At 37.6% G+C, this 21,432-nt stretch overlaps 1 protein-coding gene across 3 annotated transcripts in view; it reads left to right on the forward strand.

Annotated features, from left to right (window-relative positions):
- MYO1B (myosin IB) overlaps positions 1-15,388 on the forward strand; it is a 131,028-nt gene extending 115,640 nt beyond the window's left edge. For 2 of the 3 annotated variants that reach the window (XM_034429652.3, XM_034429644.3), the window contains 8 exons: positions 79-165; positions 2,239-2,313; positions 3,379-3,513; positions 5,871-5,977; positions 9,018-9,150; positions 9,629-9,781; positions 9,923-10,050; positions 13,766-15,388. In XM_034429652.3, coding sequence (XP_034285543.1) covers positions 79-165; positions 2,239-2,313; positions 3,379-3,513; positions 5,871-5,977; positions 9,018-9,150; positions 9,629-9,781; positions 9,923-10,050; positions 13,766-13,889 — 942 coding nt within the window. In that variant the 3' untranslated portion in view covers positions 13,890-15,388. The remainder of the gene's footprint in view (positions 1-78; positions 166-2,238; positions 2,314-3,378; positions 3,514-5,870; positions 5,978-9,017; positions 9,151-9,628; positions 9,782-9,922; positions 10,051-13,765) is intronic. The other variant, XM_034429665.3, reaches the window with a different exon arrangement.
- The last annotated feature ends 6,044 nt before the right edge of the window (positions 15,389-21,432 follow it).

Below are 21,432 nucleotides of genomic sequence, written 5' to 3' on the forward strand. Positions count from 1 at the left end.
CAGGGGGAGCGTTCTCTGTCTCATCATGGTTCTTTCTGCATCAGGCTGTCTCTGTGATTCACTATCTAAACATTTTAGGCTCGGAGGGAGTTGAAACGCTTGAAGGAGGAGGCTAGGCGTAAGCATGCTGTGGCAGTCATATGGGCTTACTGGCTTGGACTAAAGGTACTCTCTTAAACAACTCCCTTACGTTAGTAACAATAATAAAGCGTGGCATCTATCTACTAACACATAATAAACTTCTGGGGCTGTGGGCTATAACAAGCATGATCTCTAAGGGAATTGTTTTTCTTCTGTGACCTTTAAAAATAGTCTTGTATGTTTTTAACCAGACATTTATAAGTTGTACGTATATGTCTCTGCATTGTTGCCGCCAATTTCCGAATATATTCAAATAAGCTGAATAAGTAGTTCATAAATCGTATTTTGGAATGAAGTAGGAAAAAAGTTAAATGTGATTATTGGACATTTGGGGGTCTTGCTCTACAGGAGTTTGGATTGTATGTTGAAATGACTATCAGAGTTGTTAGTTGTGTTAAATCACACAAATCTTGACAAAGGCCTTCAAGTGGATCCATTCCAAACTAATCTGTGGTGAATAGTAGTCATTTCTGCAGGAGGCTCTCTTTCCCAACAAAGTATGTTTTCCACCAGCAGCACTTAAAGAGGGGGGAGGGGGGGCTTATTTGAAGAAAACATAGATGGTAAATACATTAGTCCAAGTTAGAAGTTACTAGATTAAAGCACTCATGTCTATGCTTATTGGTTGGATTTGTCTGATTCTCGACATATGCAACCTGACAAAAGATGACTAGGACTTACTTACATATGCATCAGTCTTTTTATGGAAGCTTTTTGAAAGTCATATGAAATATTGTTTCTTACAATTACATTGAAATGATCTTCTAATTCAAACTTTTCTAGAAATCAGTTGTATATATAAAAGCACTGCTGCTGCACTATCCACTCTGATGCCATGAAAAGTTGTGGACCCCTACTCTACACTTCTTGTCAGTGAAACATACATGTTGTACAATTCATTTTATGTACTTGACAACAGGAGCAGCATTGCTTTCCAAGACCTTTCCAGTGTTCTGTCATTGAATCTTTGGGAAAGGTTAATAATTGTTTAACTTAGCTTCTATTAGTGCCTCTTCAGGAATTGGCCATTGTTTCACTTCAGGTTTCTCCCTTTCATTGTGTTGTTGAGTGGTGCTCTCAATTGCTATTTCTTTTCTCTTTTTGATAATTGGATATATAAACGCTGCCTAGCCATAGTGGATTCAGTATGGATCCTAGCAGTTTTCAAATATAGAAATAGAAAAGTTTCTATTCAAATAGAAACTTTTAAAAATAGTTTTTAAAAATTATGCATAACATAACCCTTAACAATCATACAGTTTATTGTCTTTTGGCATTTTATATGGGTTTGTTTGCAATTACATTAAACTGATATACCATATTGAAATGAATGGGAAATTTGAACTGACAACTGTCAAGAATAAAAATATTCTGTTGCTAGCAGGTTCCCCATTATAAGGTATAGGAAATAACGAAATGCTTCTCTTTTCTAGCATCTCTGCTGCTCTTTTTTAAAGAAAAAGAAAAGTCAATATAATATAAGGGACTCTTTTTGAACACTTAATACTTTCTTTTAAAAAGCCCATTAGTCCATAGTGTAAATGTGTTGTTTTCACACTGAAAAACCAAAGTTGTGGTTGTGGGAAGTGTCAAACATGCAACTGCACTCCCAAATCAATAAGAGTATCGCTTCTGAATCTCTATGTGGCTGTACTTGAAAAAAAGTTGTATCTTAATGCTTTAAACCCATAATAACAAGGCTCTCAAAATTAGAACTAGTCCTGTTTTAATGTGACACTAGAACCTGTTTTTTTAATTTTGAAAAAGATTCTAATTTGCATGAATAAATACATAGCTAATGTATTTATACTATTTCCTAAAAGTTGTGTTTTCTAGATATGTAAATATAAAACAAAATTGTATTTTGTCTAGATTCTTGTAAAAAAATTTACAAATTGATTCAGAAACATGTTGTGGGAGAAACTGTTGTATGAAATTATTTCCTCTTTCTTTTATAGCTCTAATGTTAGAAAAAGTTCTCATTAAATAACTGGACATAAATTGAGGACTACCTGTAATGTCTGTGTGCTAGGATCACCCCCCCACCCCCCAAAGAAAGAAGCTATCTGTTTATTCTAAAATTTTAACTTAACCCAGGTTCGTAGGGAGTACAGGAAATTTTTCCGAGCCAACGCTGGAAGGAAAATTTACGAATTTATTCTTCAAAAAATTGTAAGTATTTTGCTTGTATAACAATATTACAGCTGTATGAAGATTTACTTTACAGTATGAGCAAAAAAAAAAAAAGATCGATGATCGTTTTTATAATACATAGAAAACAAGAGTGAAGTACCAGAATTGTCTTTGCCACAGGCAAAAGGTACTCTTCTGTAAAATCAAAAAATTATCATGACTTTCATTTTTAACATTTCTCCCTCTAAGGGTTTTTAAATAATATTGTCCTTCTTTTATTTTTGCATCTGCTGTTTAAAGTGACATCCCTTGGTCTGTAAGGAAATCAAATCCCCTGAAGCTTTCTAATTGAAATTCAGCAAATAGTCTCCAATATAGTTAATTTTCTGTAAGGCCTGCAAAAGAAAATGATAGATTGTATTACAAAAAATAAGTACTTTTTTCCCCGGTATAAATAATTATTTCTATTCTTTCAGCAGGATATTTATACCAGGAAACTGGTATAAGTAAAAAATTAGAATTGTTTTAGACTTCCCATATGTATTAGCACAACACTTCTCTTCCATATCTTTATTCCAGCTTCTGCAAGAACCTGAGGTTGTTTTCTTTTTTTTCTTTTTTTTTTTTGTTATCAAATTTTGAAACTGCCCATCTCCCTCACAGGACATATAAAAACAGTATATAAAATTTAAGAGGCAGGAAATGTTAAACATTAATTAAAAGGCAAAGATTGCAGAGCCATGCTTTCATGCCTTTCTGGAAGGCCAGGAGAATAGGAGCCCACCTCGTCTCGGGGGGTGGGGTGAATGTTCCAGAATGTTCCAGGGCCAGAATCAACACCAGGGAACATTTCCTTCCTGGACCCCACCAATCAGAATACTTTGGCTAACAGGATCTGCAACATACCTTCCTTACCCGACCAGAATGGGCTGAATTATGGGATGAGGATGGTTCCATAGGTAATCTGACCCAGGCTATGTAGGGCTTTAAAGATACCACTCCATTAAGAGAGATTTTAAGCCTTACAAATAAATAAATTTATAATGATTAAAATGAAGATTTTTTGAGAAAAAAAATGTTTTTTTTTCTATTTTTCTAACCTAGATTCAGAAATACTTTTTGGAAATGAAGAATAAGATGCCTTCTTTATCACCAGTAGACAAAAACTGGCCAGCAAGGCCTTACCTGTTTTTGGATTTAACTCATAAGGAACTGAAGAGGATATTCCACTTGTGGAGGGTAATGATGTAATTCTGAAATTAATCATTTATTTTGGTTGTACTTTTATTAATAGCCTAAGCATGAAAGCTGAAAATCACTAATAAAAGATGCAAATAAAGCTTCTAACCATGTTCATGTACTCTGTTTCTATTAAAGTTCTTTACCAACTTATACAAAATTCAATGGCTACAATGAAAGTGTTCTAAATGGCACAATTCTATAATTTACATGCAGCCTTGGTGTTACTCAGTTCCTACAAAAGGGGCATTTATCTTAATATGTGTATATCCATCAGTGTTGTAAGTCAAGGTCACTGTTAAATCCTGTTTACAAAAATCTGGAGCTATTTGCTATAATTCAAGCAAAGTCCAACCAGTGATATGGGATATGCAATGTGTTAAAAGTGGAATTCCCCTGAAAAATCAGTTGAAACTAGAAATGCACTGTCTGTCCTCCACAGGTACAATTATAAAGTTTAATTGCTACATGTGGTGGAACAAAATGAAAAGTGTACCTGATCAAAAATTAACCTATTCTTATTAAGATATATTTTATCAAGGCATATTCATATGTTATTTGTATATTAATGTATGTTACCAAAAGGTTAAGATCCAAACTGATAAATCTCAGAAAGCAATATGACTTTTATATCATGTGGGCAAGAAAAGTGTGTATATATAGATTTCTACAGGAAGTATAGTGAACTGAAAACAGTTCTGTGAAAGCAGATCTGAGAGCTGCATCGCAGCCCAAGGAACTGGTAAGTAGACCGGTTCCTTGAAAATCTAAGGATAAGGAGAGGATGAGAGATCACCCACATATGCTCTGAATGGCTACTGCTTCTTGTGAGAACACCATCGAGCAACAGTTTTCTGCAGGTATGAATACTGAGTGATTAGCCATCTTGTTAGCAACTGCAGCAGAACCTTTTAAAGCACAGTAAGTTTGCAAATCTTACTTTCTGATTGCTTTGGGAAATTACCTATTATCCATTTTAAAATTAGTAAAGACCTTTGGCATGACAAGTCTGAAAAGTCTTCATTGGGTTAAGTTTACCTTCAACTCTGAACAAAAGAAAAGTTAATTACAAGGCTAAGAGCTTTAAAAAATTGAAATAAACACCAAAACATTAAATATGATTTTGATTTAGAAAGTGATAAATAGACTAAAGTTCCAGATAAATTTGGAATATTGAAACTTTTACAATCAAAATTTGGAATTAATTTTACAGAGCAAACAGCTTCTGTTTGGTTTTGGGAAGACATAACAGAGATAAGTAATTTCAGGATTTAAAAATTGGACACTAGCAGGGACTAAAGAATTAAGATTTAATCCTGTCTATGCAATAGGACAAAAACAATAAAGATAAATCTAATTCTGTGACAATATTTGAATGAAATAAAGATTAAGACTATTAGAAGATACAGGGAGGAATATAGAGTTGATTTATTTGATCAAGGTTCAAACAAAATATGTTTTTAGTTTTGACAATTCTTTATGGAGTTTCTGCTTGCACAGGACTGAAAAGATGATGCTTTATAGATTTGGTTATTGATAAAGGATGAGATATGGGATGAAGATATAATTGTTTGCAATCACGGAACCAAGGGTGGGGAGTGAAGAGTTATTAAATTTGTTTATACATGTGAAAATTGGAAGTCATTTCTTTATGTATTTCTTCTCTCTTTTATGTTATATTCCTTTTTTTTCTCTTTCTTTTTTTTCTTTCCCCTTGCAGCTTTTATCTTTTCTATTTCTTTTTCTTTCTTGAAGATTAGTTTGGTTTAGACTTTACTGTTGCAATCAACATTCTTAATAAAATTATATATAAGAAAGAAGAGAGAGAGAGAGACTGTGTGTCAGCACACAAACATGTTTGTATTTAATCACTAGGAGACAAATTCCATTCAAGAAAGTTCTTAAAGTAATTAGTTTTAAAACAGAAAATTCATAAAAAATGATTTTTTTAGTGAATTTTGTGATAAACATATAGGCAGTCCTCATTTAGCAACCACAGTTGGGACAGGCAACTCAGTTGTTAAGCAAAGCAGTCATTAAGAGAAATAATGACTGGGCTTATGATCTTACCTCAACTTTCCCTTACTTTACAGACCTGTGAAAGTTGTAAATGCAAGGCTTGGTCATAAAATTACTTTTTTGTCACTGTCATAATCGTGAGTGGCCGTTGAATGAGGCAGTTGCTAAACGAGGACTACCTGTACTTTCCGAAGAGAAACCATAAATGTAAATTGAGAACTGATGTTGATGTTGACTACTATGTTTATAGGAAACATCTGGGCTATGTATATCTTAAACATAGGAAAAGAGCAAGTCAGTTTCAATTTTGTGATCCATTTGCAATGCTTTATTTGCAGTGTAAAAAGTACAGGGACCAGTTTACAGACCAAAAGAAGCTCATTTATGAAGAAAAACTGGAAGCTAGTGAACTTTTCAAGGACAGAAAAGCTTTATATCCAGCCAGGTAATGAACCAGTCTGGTAATTTTGCTGAGGTTGCAACATAATACACCTAGATTGGGAAGGAAGAAATTTGCCAGAAAATCCTATCCATCTTTTTTTTTTTTTTTTTTTGGCACAGACTGCCACTGTCAAGCCATTACCAGTTTAAAGATCATCAACATCCTTCCTTGAGAATGTACAGTAAATTAATTAATTAGTGCTCTAATAACCTAGTTCTTTCATGCTTTGATAGCTGGAACATTGATATTTAACTTGGTTAAGCGCAACCAAAAGCCTGCTAACTAGATTATTAAGCGCGGATGCTTTGTAGGTTAAAAATGGATGGTGTTTAACCAACCTGTTGTTTAATGTTCCTGCTTGGTTAAACTCATGTCAGTGGGTAAGAAATAGCAAGTTTCGGTTTGGAGAGTAAAGATGTGATAGGCTTCCTTAACATTTTAACATTTTAAAAATGTTAAATTGCCCACTCAGGTAGGAGCAGAATCCCATCATAAAACAGTGCCTCCAATTCCCTGATCTTTCATGCAGTCCATAGAAATACCTTGGTTGATGGTATTGAATTCACTGAAAAGTTTAACACAAAGACCCAAGATGGATACAGACTCCCCATTTATGTCCTTAGGACCTTCTCCAGGATGATCAATGCTGTTTTCGTCCATATCTAGGCCTGAAAGGGAACAGAAAATCAGTTTCTTCTACTGTAGTATCCATGTTTTTAACAACATTCCCCAGAAAGGGAAAATTGGAGACTGGGCAGAAATTTTATGGTGCAGTGAGATTGAGGGATACCCTCTTCAACAGATGGTGCAGCACCACTTTTTTCAAGGCAGGTGGCATCTCACTCTCCTTTAGAGGGGCATTAATCACCTCTTAGTAATACATTTCCCACCTGGCTGCCCAAAGGGAGCATGTAGGGTATGGTTCTGATCTACAGGTAGAAGAGCATGTATCCATATCCTCAACTCATATAAGAACCAAGGCATCAATCTGCCTCACACACACACACACACACACACCACCAACCCTGCCCATTTGGATTCCAGTTATACACAAATATGATTAGCTGTATCCACAAAGAAACATGCCACAATGGGTGAGCTGTCTTATTTATTCCTTGCATTTCAATCAGGGAATAAAGATGTTGAAGTCCCATCTCTTTTTATTGGATATGTAGCCTGGCAAATCTTCCTCTGACTATTGTCTGTAGCTTCCAGCCACCATCCAGTTGCTTTCCAGGAACTCTAGAAGAGCCACTTCAGCTACTAGACCATCATGGTTCCAACCTCAGCCCTGAGCAATGCACATACCATCCACTGTCCAATCTTTATCCATTTCTCATTCCCATCAGGTTTTTCCCAGTCTTAAAGTTGTTTTTGTACAGTGCCTGACAGTTTTTATCTTATCAGTTTCTTAAACAGGCAAAAACATGTCTCCAGTTTTTTCGGATCAATCCAAGATAACATTCTTTGTTTCAGACAGTGGATTTTGCTTAAGGAATTGGTGCATTGTTGACATTCTTTTACCTCATTTGGAAACAAAATTATCTAATTGATAAAGACAACAAGAAAGAGTTTTGCAATTTATAAGAAATGATTGTTATGAGAAATATGATATCTTACAAGTTAAGGTTAATTTAGTGCTTGTGGCGGTAGCTGAACTACTGTCTGTTTTCTTAAAAGTGTTCTAGGATAGGCACTTTCTGTAGGTTCTTCCAGAGTTTTGAACTAAAACTCCCATTATTGCTTGCCATTAGCCGTACTGGGTGAGGTTGATGGGAATTAGGCCAAAGTACTTGGACCACAAGTGCTTATCTTTTCTATCAAGGTTGAGGAAAAGTTACCACAGAAGGAGGACTACATGCTAAGAAAATGAGTACCATTATGTATTTACCTTTACTAAAAAAAAAATACTATTTAATTTCTTTATTTGACAACGTAGAATTGCAGTTTATTGCAGTTAAGGTTCAGAATTTGAAAGCAGAGTCTGTTGAGCTTGGAATTAATTCCCATAGAAGATAATATATGTACCTCAGGATTGAGCTGTGGAGTCCTTGGTTGGTCCTGACCTTCGTTGTTTGTTTGCAGATGTTTCATTATCCGACTATGTAACATCATCAGTGCTGGTGAGTGTGGAGTTTGCTCTCTGTTTATATACAGTAGCTTGTCCTGCCAGTGTTGGTGGAACTGTGGTTTTCTCCTTGGTAGTCCTTGATCCTCTGAGGTACAGTAGTTCCCATGGGAGAGGGGGAACCACACCCTCACCAACAATAACAAGGAAGCTACTGCATATAAACAGGGAGCAAACCCCACATTTGCAGCATTGATAATGTTATCTAGTTGGGTAATGAAATGTCAGCAAGGAAACAAGCAAGCTCAGAGAGCACCAAGGACTCCATACTTGGAATTGATTGAATTTACCCCGCTTCTCTGGTTAGCTGTAGCCATGATATTTCTTGGTGACCTGCCATCTAACCCTGTTTAGGTTTTTGAAAACAGTCAAAGATAACATAGAAACCATCCAGCCATGCAGTGGTGATCTGCAGGCTAAAGATTTGTCAAGAAGACTTAGAGCAGTGATGGCTAACCTTTTTGCCATCACGTGCCAAAAGTGGGGGGAGTGCGCGGGGTTCATGTGCGTGTGTGCCCACACTCATAATTCTATGTGCCCTGCCCCCGTGTGTGACCCCCTGTGCTCCCCCCGCTTTTGGCACATGATGGCCGGGTGGGCCCGGTAGGCCCGTTTTTTGCCCTCCCCAGGCCAGAGGCTTTCTAGGAGCCTGGGGAGGGTGAAAACAGCCTTCCCCACCCCCCCGGGGGCCCTCTAGAGGCCAGAAACAGCCTGTTTCCCAACTTCCGGTAGGCCCAGAAGACCTGAAAATCAGCTGGCCAGCGCATGCATGTGCGCTGGAGCTGAGCTTCCGTGCCCACTGATATGGCGCCGCGTACCACCTGTGGCACGCGTGCCATAGGCTCACCATCACGGACCTAGAGTATTGCATGTGTATTTGAATTTTGATTATATTTATGTTTCTTTTACTTAAAGTGTTGGACAGCCTTTCCAGGGGGCTTATCTTGAAATCAGTAAGAACCCCAAGTACAAGAAACTGAAGGATGCTGCTGAAGAAAAAATTATTATTGCTGAAGTAGTAAACAAAGTTAATAGAGCAAATGGAAAGGTAAAATCATTTCTACATGGGAAAAGATTGGTACATGTAAAATATTTTATTCAAACTTAGACATCCGATAGAGCTTTGTGTTTCAAGTTATCTTGTATTCTTTGAGTTTTGATCCCCAGAATGAAGGATTAGCAACAGTTATTTCATTTAATAGTGTATGTTTTTAATGTTATATGCAATTCTCTTTCTTCTTAGTGTGTCTTTAGGGTGGTGATTACATGAGTGCTATAGTTAACATGTAAAACAACAGTCACACCTAATAATTCATCTTGTTCCTGGATAACTATTTCCTTACAATAACCTATAACCCAGGTAATTTATTTTTATTTGACAGGAAACGTAAGAGTCCAGCTTTATTTGCTGAACCGTATCATCTTCCTCTTTAGTTAATTTAAAAATGTTTGCACATAGGCATTAATACATTGGTAATTAATATTTTTGAATTTGCAGAAAAGTAATCGTGTTCATTCTTTTTCAGTGCACAGCTAGGATTTTCTTGCTCACAAAAAACAATGTCCTACTTGCTGATCAGAAATCGGGGCAAATCAAGACAGAGGTTCCTTTGGGGGATGTCACTAAAGTGTCCATGAGTTCTCAAAGTGATGGTTTCTTTGCTGTGCATCTCAAAGAGGTAGGAATAAAATAACATCAGTGACAATAGTAATAAAGACCTGGCAATTATAATCCTACAGAGTAAGAGGACAGGATACCTTTCATTCATCCTTGATCTATTTGAATTTTTTTCAATACCTGGATTAATTGTCTTTTCTAGGGATCTGGAGCAGCTGGAAAGGGTGATTTCCTGTTCAGCAGTGATCATCTGATTGAAATGGCCACAAAGCTCTACCGCACAATGCTTAGCCAAACCAAGCAGAAGCTCAGCATTGAAATATCTGATGAGTATGTTTGGATTTGTCTGATTTAAATAGTTTCTATTAAAAAAAAATTCTACATAAGTTAAAATCAAAGCAGGGAAATCATGTAACAAGAACATTTTATCTGAAAATAAATTAACATATTTAATGTGAAAATGTAGTGCTGTTAAAGTCAGGGAAAAACACAGCTACAGAAGTAGGAGTATTATAGATATCACATAAGGAAAGCCTTTTCTATACACCTATTTCTTCTCCATTTAGTCTCATTAGCATTGAAAACCATGATAGGCAATTTTGTGCTTTCCAAATTCTTTGGATTTTGTCATCATCCCTGGTCAGAATGGGAGTTTAGAGGGGAGTTAAAGGTTGCCTATCTCTGTAGAAAATTCAGTAGTTAATTGTGTAAGCCCTTATTATAAAGCTATTATTTTAACAAAGGAACTTTCTTATTCCTTTATTCCCTTTTCTGGCAATATTAAATATGCAATAGTGGCAAATATCTATAGCTCGGGTGTAGGATTGAGGGTGGAGTTTCGTTCCCCAAGCTTGTGGGTTGGTTTCCGAACATTTCGTTACCAGGTGTAATGAAATGTTCAGAAAACAACCCACAAGCTCGGAGAATGAAACTCTACCCTCAATACTAAGTATATTCTGGCCTACCTGGTCATAAGTCGAGGACTACCTGTAGTTGATTCTATTTCATGAATAATTTGTCTTGAATAAGGGAAGATAAAGTCAAGCCTTCCAAATAATCATGAGAAAATCCAATTCATTTTGTCACTTTTACCCTAATTTATTGTTATAATTACTTTCTTGCAGAAAATACTCTAGCATACTGTGATCTACAAATGTCCAGTTAGCTTACTTTGGCATGAGCTGAAATAAATGGGTATTCAGAGAGGCAGCCAATTTTTAATGTCATAATAAGGGAGAAATTAATTGATTAAACTTCATTTAATGACTTCTATATTGAAAGAACTGAAGTGTTATACTTCAAATAATGGAATAGCAGAATTTTACCCATGCTTCACATTTTAGCATTGCATAATACAGATGAAAAATGGCAAAACAGAAACAGTTAACAGGTTCCCTGACCTAGTATTTAGTTTTCAGCTGTGGTGCAGGGGGAAAGGCTATACATGAATACAATTTACCCACAAAAGAAAAAAAAACATAAATAACTATAGGAGTCAGTCTTTAAGTTAAATGATAACTCTATTTTTATATATTCCCTGCAGATCATGCATTTAAGTCTAATCTTATGAACCATCAGGTTACATCCTTGCAGAGGGAAGTAAAAGAAGCTGAGGAATAGCAATTTCCATTTGTCTCTGGCATGCAAAATTTATTTAGTATCATTTGCTATAGAGAAGGATATATAAGCCAATAGATTCTGGGGAGATGTGCATTTGGAAGAGAGAATTTTTTAAATCTCAAAGTAGTAGTTTACAATTGCATTTCAAAACATTGTTTTATCGAGTTGGGAAAAATATTGTTCTTCTGCATATAGAAGAAACTCAGATTTGTTGATGTTTTTGACCAACTGTAGAATTTCCTGTACACCAGACTTTTGGTCCAATCACAAAAGTGAAAACAATATGGCATCTGCCTTTTTCCAATGCATGCTTCATTTTTATTTAAGTCCTGTGAAACAGCACAATAGGTGCATCACCCAAATGCATCCCCATTCATTCTCCTCTACAGAGAGAAGTGGGACATGAGAAAGAATAGTATAATATCAATCATGTGTGGCTGCCACAACATCACCTTTTTCACAACACTACAAAATGTTGCCTTTTTAGCCCTTGCAGGAAGAAGCCAAAAATAAATAGGATTTTCCCTGAAAGCAGCTAAATGATTGGCAGAACGAAGTATTTTTCTACAAAGAGCATAATTAACCAATGAAATTCCTAATTGTAAAATGTGGAGATTAGACAAATCCAAGGAGCATAGTATGATGAGCATACAAATACTGATATTTCTGTACTATTGCCAGAGTTAAAGCAGCATGTTCTGGATGTCATCTGCTCAGATGCTAGCCTTCCCAGAGACATTTAGTTAGTCATTGTGGGAAATCGGAAGCTAGATTATGTGTGGCCAGCAATTTTATGGCGGGTCACTTGAGGTGAAGGGAAACCAATGATCTAATGGTGATGGGAGGCAGCAATCTAGAGCTGGATTCACTGAGGGCCGGGGGAGTAGTGAGGCTTTCTCTTGGCAACCCTGTTCAAAACCTCTACTCCTCTGCTGCTAATGGGAATATGGACAATGCAGCAATCTTGAACAGGGTGGAGAACTTCTCTGATGTGATGGAGCTAAGTGGAAACATCTGCACTTCAAGCTTCTAGTGCACTATGATTTTTGCTAGAAGTGGGCTGTAAAGACCACAGCCTTATCTTGTTTTGTTAAAAATAAACTCATTCTGAATGGAGTGAGGATGTGGGGAGCTTATGTAGGAAATTTTTGTAAAAAAAAAAAATATTCAGTAGAAGGAACCTCTGGTTACATGAGGACATGCATTTCTTTTTAAGGAAAGTTTATAGTTAGTGCAAAACTATTTTTTAAAGACATCAGCTTAGACATATACTCGTATTACAGGCGAAAATGTCTCTTCTTATTTCTTTTTTGTTCTTAAGGATTTGTGTTTTTCAGGTTAGGCATAGAATTTAGATTACATAATCCATAGCAGTTTAGGTAGCTGTATTAGAAAATTTACATGTTCCCTGACTCATTTTCTCTACTACTTTTGGAAATGTTGGTTTTCATTTCCTCAATACTATTCCTGATGTTCTGTCCGTCACACTTTGCCTAATGACATTGGTTCTACTGGGCGGGGGGGGGGGAGGAATGTGGGGTTATGAAAAATAATTGGAAATGAAGTGTACAAAAAGAAAATTACAAGTAGTTCTCAATCTATGACCATTTGGACAGCAATTATTCCAAGTTACGATTGCACTGAATAAATAGTGGTTACAACTAGTCCTCCAAGTTCCAGCCATCCCAGTACCCCTGTGGTCATAGGATCAAAGTCTGGTTGCTTGGCAACCCATTCATTCTTACACGGCTTGCAATCACATAATCACCATTTGCAATCCATTCTGCTGGCTTCATCAGAAAGTCAATGAGGAGCCAGCAGGGAAAGTCACAAATCACTGGGTTAAGTCTCCCCCACCCATGCCTTTACCTCCAGCTCCTTTGTGTTCTCACCAGCCACTTGTGCACGCTCCGTGACCCACGTGGCACTTCTCACATATCCTCCCTAACCTCTGACTCATGCTGTGTCTTTCATGTACACCCCTCATGCACTCTCCCTTGTACACCTGTGGTCACACCTCTTGCACCCCCTTGCTCCCTTCCCAACAGCAGCCACTTACCTGCCTGAAAGCCTGGGACTTGCAAGTTCCTGTTGGCTTCCTACAGACTTTGTTGTAGGAAGTCAACAGGAACTTGCCTTGCCTAATGTTCATGGCATTCAATTAATGGCAGCAACTGGGCCTGCAGGAATTGCTGTCACTTATCAGTTTGGGTGTGCTTTATGACTGCATCATTTAGTGGTGAAAGTTCCAGTACTAATTTTTGTTGTAAAGTCAAAAGCTACCTGTATTGTGGCTTGAGGTGCTATTAGTTCCTACTAATATAAGAAAATTTGTGAACTATAAATATCTGCTTTTTCTTTCCTGTTACACCTAAATGTGGTGGATACATTCCTTAACTACTCCCTGTGTTTTTGCTTTCTCCAGGTTCCTGGTTCAGTTCAGGCAGGACAAAGTATGTGTAAAATTTGTACGAAGCAATCAGAAAAATGGAAACATCCCCACTTGCAAGCGAAAAAATAACAGACTTCTTGAAGTTGCAGTACCATAGTAATACACATCCGTATCTTACATGGACTCAGTTCCTGGTGCAATTTTATCCATGGGAGGGAATTTTGTGGAATGGCGAAGAGCATTCTGGCAGTGGCAAAGAGCTTTTTGGAAAGCTGTCGCTAAAAGATGCAACTAATCTTTTCAAGGCACACGTTTTTAATTTTCATATGATAACTTTTGGTTGATATGTACACTTTTTGGCTTCTGACAGTATAATATGAACAGGCGATTTTTTTTTTCTAATTCCTTTGTTGTTGTTTTTAATTTCTTAATGCTGCATGTTACAAACCCTCAGGCTTTTATGGCCATTCTTGATCTTAAATTAGAATCCTGCCCTACCAGCTATTTAGGTTGTCGGAATAGCAGGATGGTGATCCCTGTGTCGTTTTTCTTCATCTTGGGATTTCTTCCAGGGTAAAACTCAGTCCAAAGCATTAATCAAAAAAAAACATAGGAGCAACTGACAGATTCTGAGACTGAGAGCTATATTGTTAATTGCAAACAGCATTAAGCCATATGTAAAACGATCTTTAATGGAACATAGACCAGGAAACTCTAATTCTGCAAAGCAGAACATATGTGTGATCATATATGCAATACGTCTGCATATATACTTTTTTTTTTTTTTTTTTTTTTTGCAGTGGAAAAACGGTACTGCATTTTCTAATTGAGAACTTTTAATGACTTTACAAAAGGAAGGAGTGACAATAACCATGTAGTTCAAGGCATGGTTTTTGTTTTGTGTGCTTCCTCCTATTCCCACTTTTAATATAACTTTTAACTATAATTCCAAAACATGCCATTGTCTGCATGGGAAAACAGAGGGTAAGTAATTTAAACTTGTTGAATGAAGGGTGCGAATACATGTTGTACCATGTGCAATAAAACATTCATACAACTTGTGAAAATTATTTATAATAATATCTGTAGGTAATAAAAATGGTTGGGACAGGCTGAGTATTCATTGTTATAAGGGCTGACATTAGCTTCACAGTAGGCTATGTTTGTTCTCTGGATCTACACTACAGTTATCACTTCAAAGAAAATAATCATTTGGGAGGGACAAATATACATTTGATGTTAATGATAAATAATTGTAATATTGTGCTATTTGGTACTCTTGTCATAACCATATTTTTATATCTCAACTGGTTTTATATACGTAAGTTGGTGCGCCTGATATGTAAAGTGTGCACAGAAGCACTTTACAATCAAGAACTGCATTCTAAACTTTCCAAGGACCAGTTGCATCTTAAAGAATTGTATGAGCCAGGAGAATTAGCCAAAAGCATTGGTTTTTTGAATGTTGTTTTCAAGTGTTTTGGTAGAGATTAGATAAAGGAGGTGGCTGAATGTGATTTGTATTGTTCATGTAAGAATGATTTTAGATCTGTTGTATTCTCAGTCTGGTTAAGAATTTGCCTTCAAGGAGAGATTACTACCAAGAAGTGTGATGCTAAACAGCCCACGTTTAAATAAAAAGAAGCTTTGAAGCAATTATTATTTGTGATTTTCACTTAGGGTATTTATCAAATATCAGATATATAGCCATGAATGCAGGGGTAAGTTTCTCCTTATGTGAAAATGATGGAATGAAATTGGACACGACTGTGAGAGGGATCTTGGAGTCCTAATGGACAATCACTTAAATATGAGACAGCAGTGTGCTGCAGCTGCCAAAAAAGCCAATGCAGTCCAAGACTGCATTAACAGAGAGATAGAATCAAAATCATGTAAAGTGATAATGCCACTCTATAATGCCTTGATAAAGCCACACTTGGAATACTGCATCCAGCTTTGGTCACCACAATGTAAAAAGGATGTTGAGACTCTAGAAAGAGAAGAGCAACCAAGAAATTTAGGGGACTGGAGGCTAAAACAGATAAAGAATAGTTGCTGGAATTGGGTATATCTAATTTAATGAAAAGAAGGAGTTGGGATGACAGTGTTCCAGTGTTCCAATATCTCGAGTTGCCACAAAGAAGAGGGGGTCAACCTATTCTCCAAAGTACCCGAAGGCAGGACACGAAGCAATGGATGGAAACTAATCAAGGAGAGAAGCAACCTAGACATAAGGAGAAATTTCCTGACAGTTAGAACAATCAATGGAATGACATGCTTCCAGAAGTTGTGAACCCTCCAAAACTGAACATTTTAAAAAAGAAATTGGACAACTATCTGCCTGAAATAGTATAGGGTTTTCTGCCTGAGCAGGGAGTTGGACTAGAAGACATCCAAGGTCCCTTCCAACTCTTATTCTGTTACTCTGTTAAAACATTTGCTTACGACATTGGTTGAAATTAGTGCCTTTCAGATGGCATCTGGCCTCCCTAGAGTGAACTGTGGCCAAAATGTGACCTATAGTGTTACAGCTCACTATCTGAAAAATAAAAATCTTCCATATTCTGAATTAGGGTTAGAGCTGAATTTAGACATTTACAGATGCAATGTACACAAATTTACTCAAAGGCACATGGAAATGATCTTTGAAACAAAAATGATTTGTTTCATTGCTATTGTGATAATTATCTAGACTTCCTCTCTGGGATCTGTTTGCTCACCTACTCACCTATACAATACTATTCCAATTTTCTCTCTCTGAATACGTGCACACACACACACACGCACACACAAAGGGAGAGAGACTTATATAAAGGAAGCATTTATTTTTCCAATGCTGCAACATCAGTCGTTTAGCTGTATTAAGAGCACATCCTCTGGTTGTCAAATTCCATGCACTACATAGATAGTTCAAAAAACATTACCTGAAAATTTTAGCTGTTGTCATATGATTATGTGATAAAAGAGGCAGTTTGTAAGTTTCAGCTTGGAGGGGAGGGGAGGATAGTGCCTGCATCTCTTGAAATGTGTTGCCTGTTCCCCATGTGTCCCATCTACTTACAATATATTGATGGCTTTGAAAAAGATAAAAGAAGACATTTATAGGCCAGCAGAGAAATACAAGAGAGAGGTAAGAGAATTTTTTATATCTAGATCGATGCTTGCTGCAGTGAGAAAGTAAAATAAATGTTCTTTGTGAGGCGAGCTGGAAAAGCTTTGTTCCTTTAACCACAGCATTGGAAGCTAATCAACTGAAAAGCCAAAGGAAAAAAAGCAATTAGCTTAATGTGCGTGAAACTCTAGCAGCTGAGACAGTATGTAAGTCCTAGTAGGATAGCAAGTCCAGTTGCAGCGAGCAGCACATTGGCTGGGGTCTGCTGGTAGCTGGTGCAGAGGTGGTGTAGGGTACCAAGAGCCATGATGCCAGGCAGCAGTACGGCTCCTAGCTAGGCTGGAATGGGTTCCTGGGAGCAGCACAGGGTTAGATCCCAGAGTTCCCAAGGTCCTCCAAATCAGGGCTCCTGGCCCACGGGCTAGATGCATCATGCGCTGGCCATGACCATGCCTAGTTTAGTGAAGGGGGGAAAGTCCTGATACGCCACACGACACGAGTTTGACACCCCTGCTCCAGATCTTGTTAATCCTAGTAAGGCTCATAGAAGAGCTATAGAGTCCTCCATAGATGATCAGGACAGGAGGAGAAGGCAGCAGAGGCCTGGGCTCCATAGAAGGCAGGTTGGGAAAGGGGTTAGACTACCATCTTGTAAGCATATTGCTACCATAGTAAACTGTCAGATTCATGAGATTTATCACCCTATGACAAATGGCTACGCTTCTTCCTAAATCAAACCTAATGGCCAGGACAAAAAGTAATATGAAGTGAATTAATTACTACAGTTTAAATAAACTGCTAAATCTATCTTGCCTGGTTGGACTATACAAAGACCATCTTTTCAAGGCTTGGAAGACAAAATATGAGCGGGAGATAGGATTTTTTTAAAAAAAAGCGCATTGCACTATGCAAGGCACACTGACACATCCGTATCCTAGTTTCTCAATGAAATTTCCAATCAAGGTTTAAAACTACACATGAACATATCAGTGTTACTGTGGGAATTGATAATGTGCATGTAGCAATAATTTCCAAACTGGTGTGTGTATGTATGTAGGGGAAGGGTTAAAGGATTTAAATTGTACTATACACATGAATCAAACCTGCTCACAATATAGGCAGAGGCTCTTTGGCTTGTGGGATGAAGAGTGATAATAGAATGTCCTTGCATCTCATTCCTTCTTACTCAGCAGCACCGTTTACCATAAAGAAACTACTGAAGTAGGGAAAGCAAAGATGCTTCCTTCACGTTCCACCCACTTGACGAACTCCTAAACAATCTAGCTGTCCTTAGTGGAATTCCTGTGAGTGCCAAAGGGACTGGCCTGTGTAACTAGTAGATTTACTTGAGTGACATTCCATTGGGTCTCTCTACAGGATTCATGGAGAAAAGCTGATAATCCATGGTGGCTCAGCCTTTCTGCGTGTTCTCCCATCCATGGAATGCTTAAAGACTGGGGAAAAGAATGGATTTTGGTAATCCATGGGAACCCACTCACATCCTTCCCTTCATAGTTAATGTGCCGCAAGAGACTAGTGCCTCCATGCTCTCTTTTTTTGCTGACCTCAGCTAGCCTCTGCGGCTCTGAGGGAGAAGTGAGTAAGTTTGTTTCTGGCAGCCGCCAAGGCAAACGCTGCAAATCAGCTACAATTTGCTTGATCCATTTCAGTGGGTGGCTTGGGGTAGCCCAGTAAGCTTTGCGAGGTTTGGCTAAAAGAAAAAGAGGCCTCATAATGGGAAGAGAGATTTTCCACATTCCTGCAGGAAAGACTGGCAATCTCTCTTTTCCCACAGTTCCTCATCAATTATGGTGGGAAGTCCAGTGTGTTTTCTATGGATTATAAATCCTGCAATAAATTCTGACATGTAATTCTAAAATGCTGCTTTATGTTTTAGCCATCTGACTTTCATTATAGGACATGCCATTTGGCTCACTGTTTTTAATTTTCCATTTCCGTTTCTAAGAGTTGGCCTGATGGGTATATTGGGATGGAGATCCTATCAAACTCCTACTGCTTCTGTTGAGGCATTCAGATAATACAGTTTTGAAGTGCTATAGTTCCCATTTATGGGTGAAGGAATGCAACACAACCACAGGTCATGGCTACCCGGCACGTTTGCCAGATTGCTTCTCCTCTGGCTGAAAAAAAAAATATGAAGGCAAACAAGCCTGCAACCTTGATATGATACAAAACAAAAATGACATTGTTCTACAAGTTTGGATGCAGACTTGTGATTTACTGTCTGTGCAGTGAATTTGGCAGACAACAAAAGTTTGGATGTTTTCTGTAACGCCAGCTTTGGCAGAAATGACAGCTGCCAAACGTTTCCTGTAGCACCTAAAAGTCTGTCTATTTTTGCTTTGGGGAATTGTGCTGACTTACAACTTTCAGCGGATGAAGGATTAGTGAAGTATGCTGGGTGGCTCAGCTCAGCAGCTCCATCCGTGGCTCAGATTCTGAATATATCCACATGGCAGTCTAAATTTGTGAGCTCAGAAAATAGGCCGGAGCTCCCCAAAAGTTATAATTATCTGGAGCAGACAATTTTTAAACAGAATATCCCCTTGGAAGAATGAACTAAATTGGAAATAAGATTAGTCACCATCTCTTCTAAGAAAACTGGGCGAGGGAGAAGATAATTGCCCTGTATAACATTCAAGCAGATTTTCTCAAACTGAAAAGGAAGACTTGGACATTGCTATTATTGTTCCCTTAAGCAGAGGGTCAAAGGGGCAGTCTCTATTGTAGTTACAGACTTTGGAAGGAAATCCTCCAAGAATTACATTCATACCGATGTTATCTATCTCCCCTCAATTCCAACTCATTCCCAACTGTCATAGCCACAACTTGGAGACTTGAGACTTGAAGTTGGAATTGTGATAGTTCTGAAGCTTTCATGGCATCCCATAAACAGGAGGAGAGAAGATTATGCCATCACTCTTCTTTAGCTGGTATTGCTCTTATTTTCTTTTTGTCGCTCCAATGACCCCAAGTGTTCGTTCAGCACAGTGAAATAAATCAATGTTCATATTCCACAAGCAGCCACTTCCCACCACCATTTGGAGACCTCGACTAAAATGATTACACAGAGTGCAAAAGGGACAGGCAGAGGAAGATACGGAGATGACAATAATAGAAATATAGGGGAATGATTTGAAGTTCTTATTCTTTCCTTTTTATATTTCCTGAAAGACAATTTTCCCTCCAAGTGGAATGAGAGACCATTCAAAGATTCACAGAGCTATATGTGCTATTGCTTTTTTAAAAAAAATCAGTTTTAATGAGAATGTGATTATTGAATGTCGGTTTCTGAAGCTTTTTGCCAGCTCAACCACTTTGAGAAGGACAGATTTAGATCATTGATAAAATATATTTTTCACATACAAGTCAGCGTTCATCAAGTCCTGAAAGGGCTACAATTCAATAGTGGGATAGGTTAAATAATGCTTTCTGTTGGGGACATTATTAACAAATAGTTGAGAATCCTACAACATAATAGATGGAACAAAACCTCAATTTTTCATAGATTAGAGGAAAGCTTCTTTCTTATCAAAGCCGAGTGTTACCACAGCCTGTTCAATTGTCCAGTGTGACAAATATGAAGCAAATGTGAATCAACTATGAGGTCAGAACCAAAGAATGAACTGCTGCTCTCTGTTCCTTAACATCCCTGGAAACTATATCCCTTTGCTCCAGATGTTCCGCATCTCCAGTGGAGAAATGTGCGGGGTTGAATTTTTGTTTGAAATAGATTGTTGATAGTCTCCTGAGACAGTTTGTGACAAACTGTGTCATAAAAATGTTAAAAATAGCATGACTATTCATTGCTAAAGCAAAAGTTCCCACAATTCAGCTGTCTGGGAAAATTGCTGAACTTTCTTTTGACACAGTGTGCTGGTTCTCTGCTCTTGCAAGCTCTACTCATCCTCAGTTGCCTGTTTATATACACATTTTTTTAGCCTCTTCAAATCATGGCCTGTTTGACTACTCCAGGGATATTAGAGAACTATCCTATATTTTCAGTATAGCTACATACGCACAAATGAACAATGCTTAATTGAAGCCTCTATTTAAAACTGAATAATTACCATTAGCTAATATTTTCCGAAATAATTTTAGAGTAAAATGGAATAGAATAGAATTCTTTATTGGCCAAGTGTGATTGGACACACAAGGAATTTGTCTTTGGTGCATATGCTCTCAGTGTACATAAGGAGAATAAAATACATTCATCAAGAATAAAAAGATACAACACTGAGTGATAGTCAAGGATATTAATAAGCTATCAAATCGTACTAGGAAACAAAAACAATATAAATTGAAAGATACAAGCAACATGGTTATAGTCATAAGTGGGAAGAGACAGTTACTAGGAAGGAAAAGAAGAATAATAGTAATACAGTCTTAGTAAATATTTTGACAGTATTGTGGGAATTAGTTGTTAAGCAGAGTGATGGGCATTCGGGGAAAAACTGACCTTGTGTCTAGTTGTTTTGGTGTGCAGTGCCACACACGTGCCACAGGTGGCACACAGAGCCATATTGGTGGGCACACGAGCTCAGCTCCAGGGCACTGGTTTTCAGGC

Source organism: Pantherophis guttatus, chromosome 1 (assembly GCF_059756535.1).
Source record: "Pantherophis guttatus breed Tessera chromosome 1, ASM5975653v1, whole genome shotgun sequence".
Classification (NCBI taxonomy): domain Eukaryota; kingdom Metazoa; phylum Chordata; class Lepidosauria; order Squamata; family Colubridae; genus Pantherophis; species Pantherophis guttatus.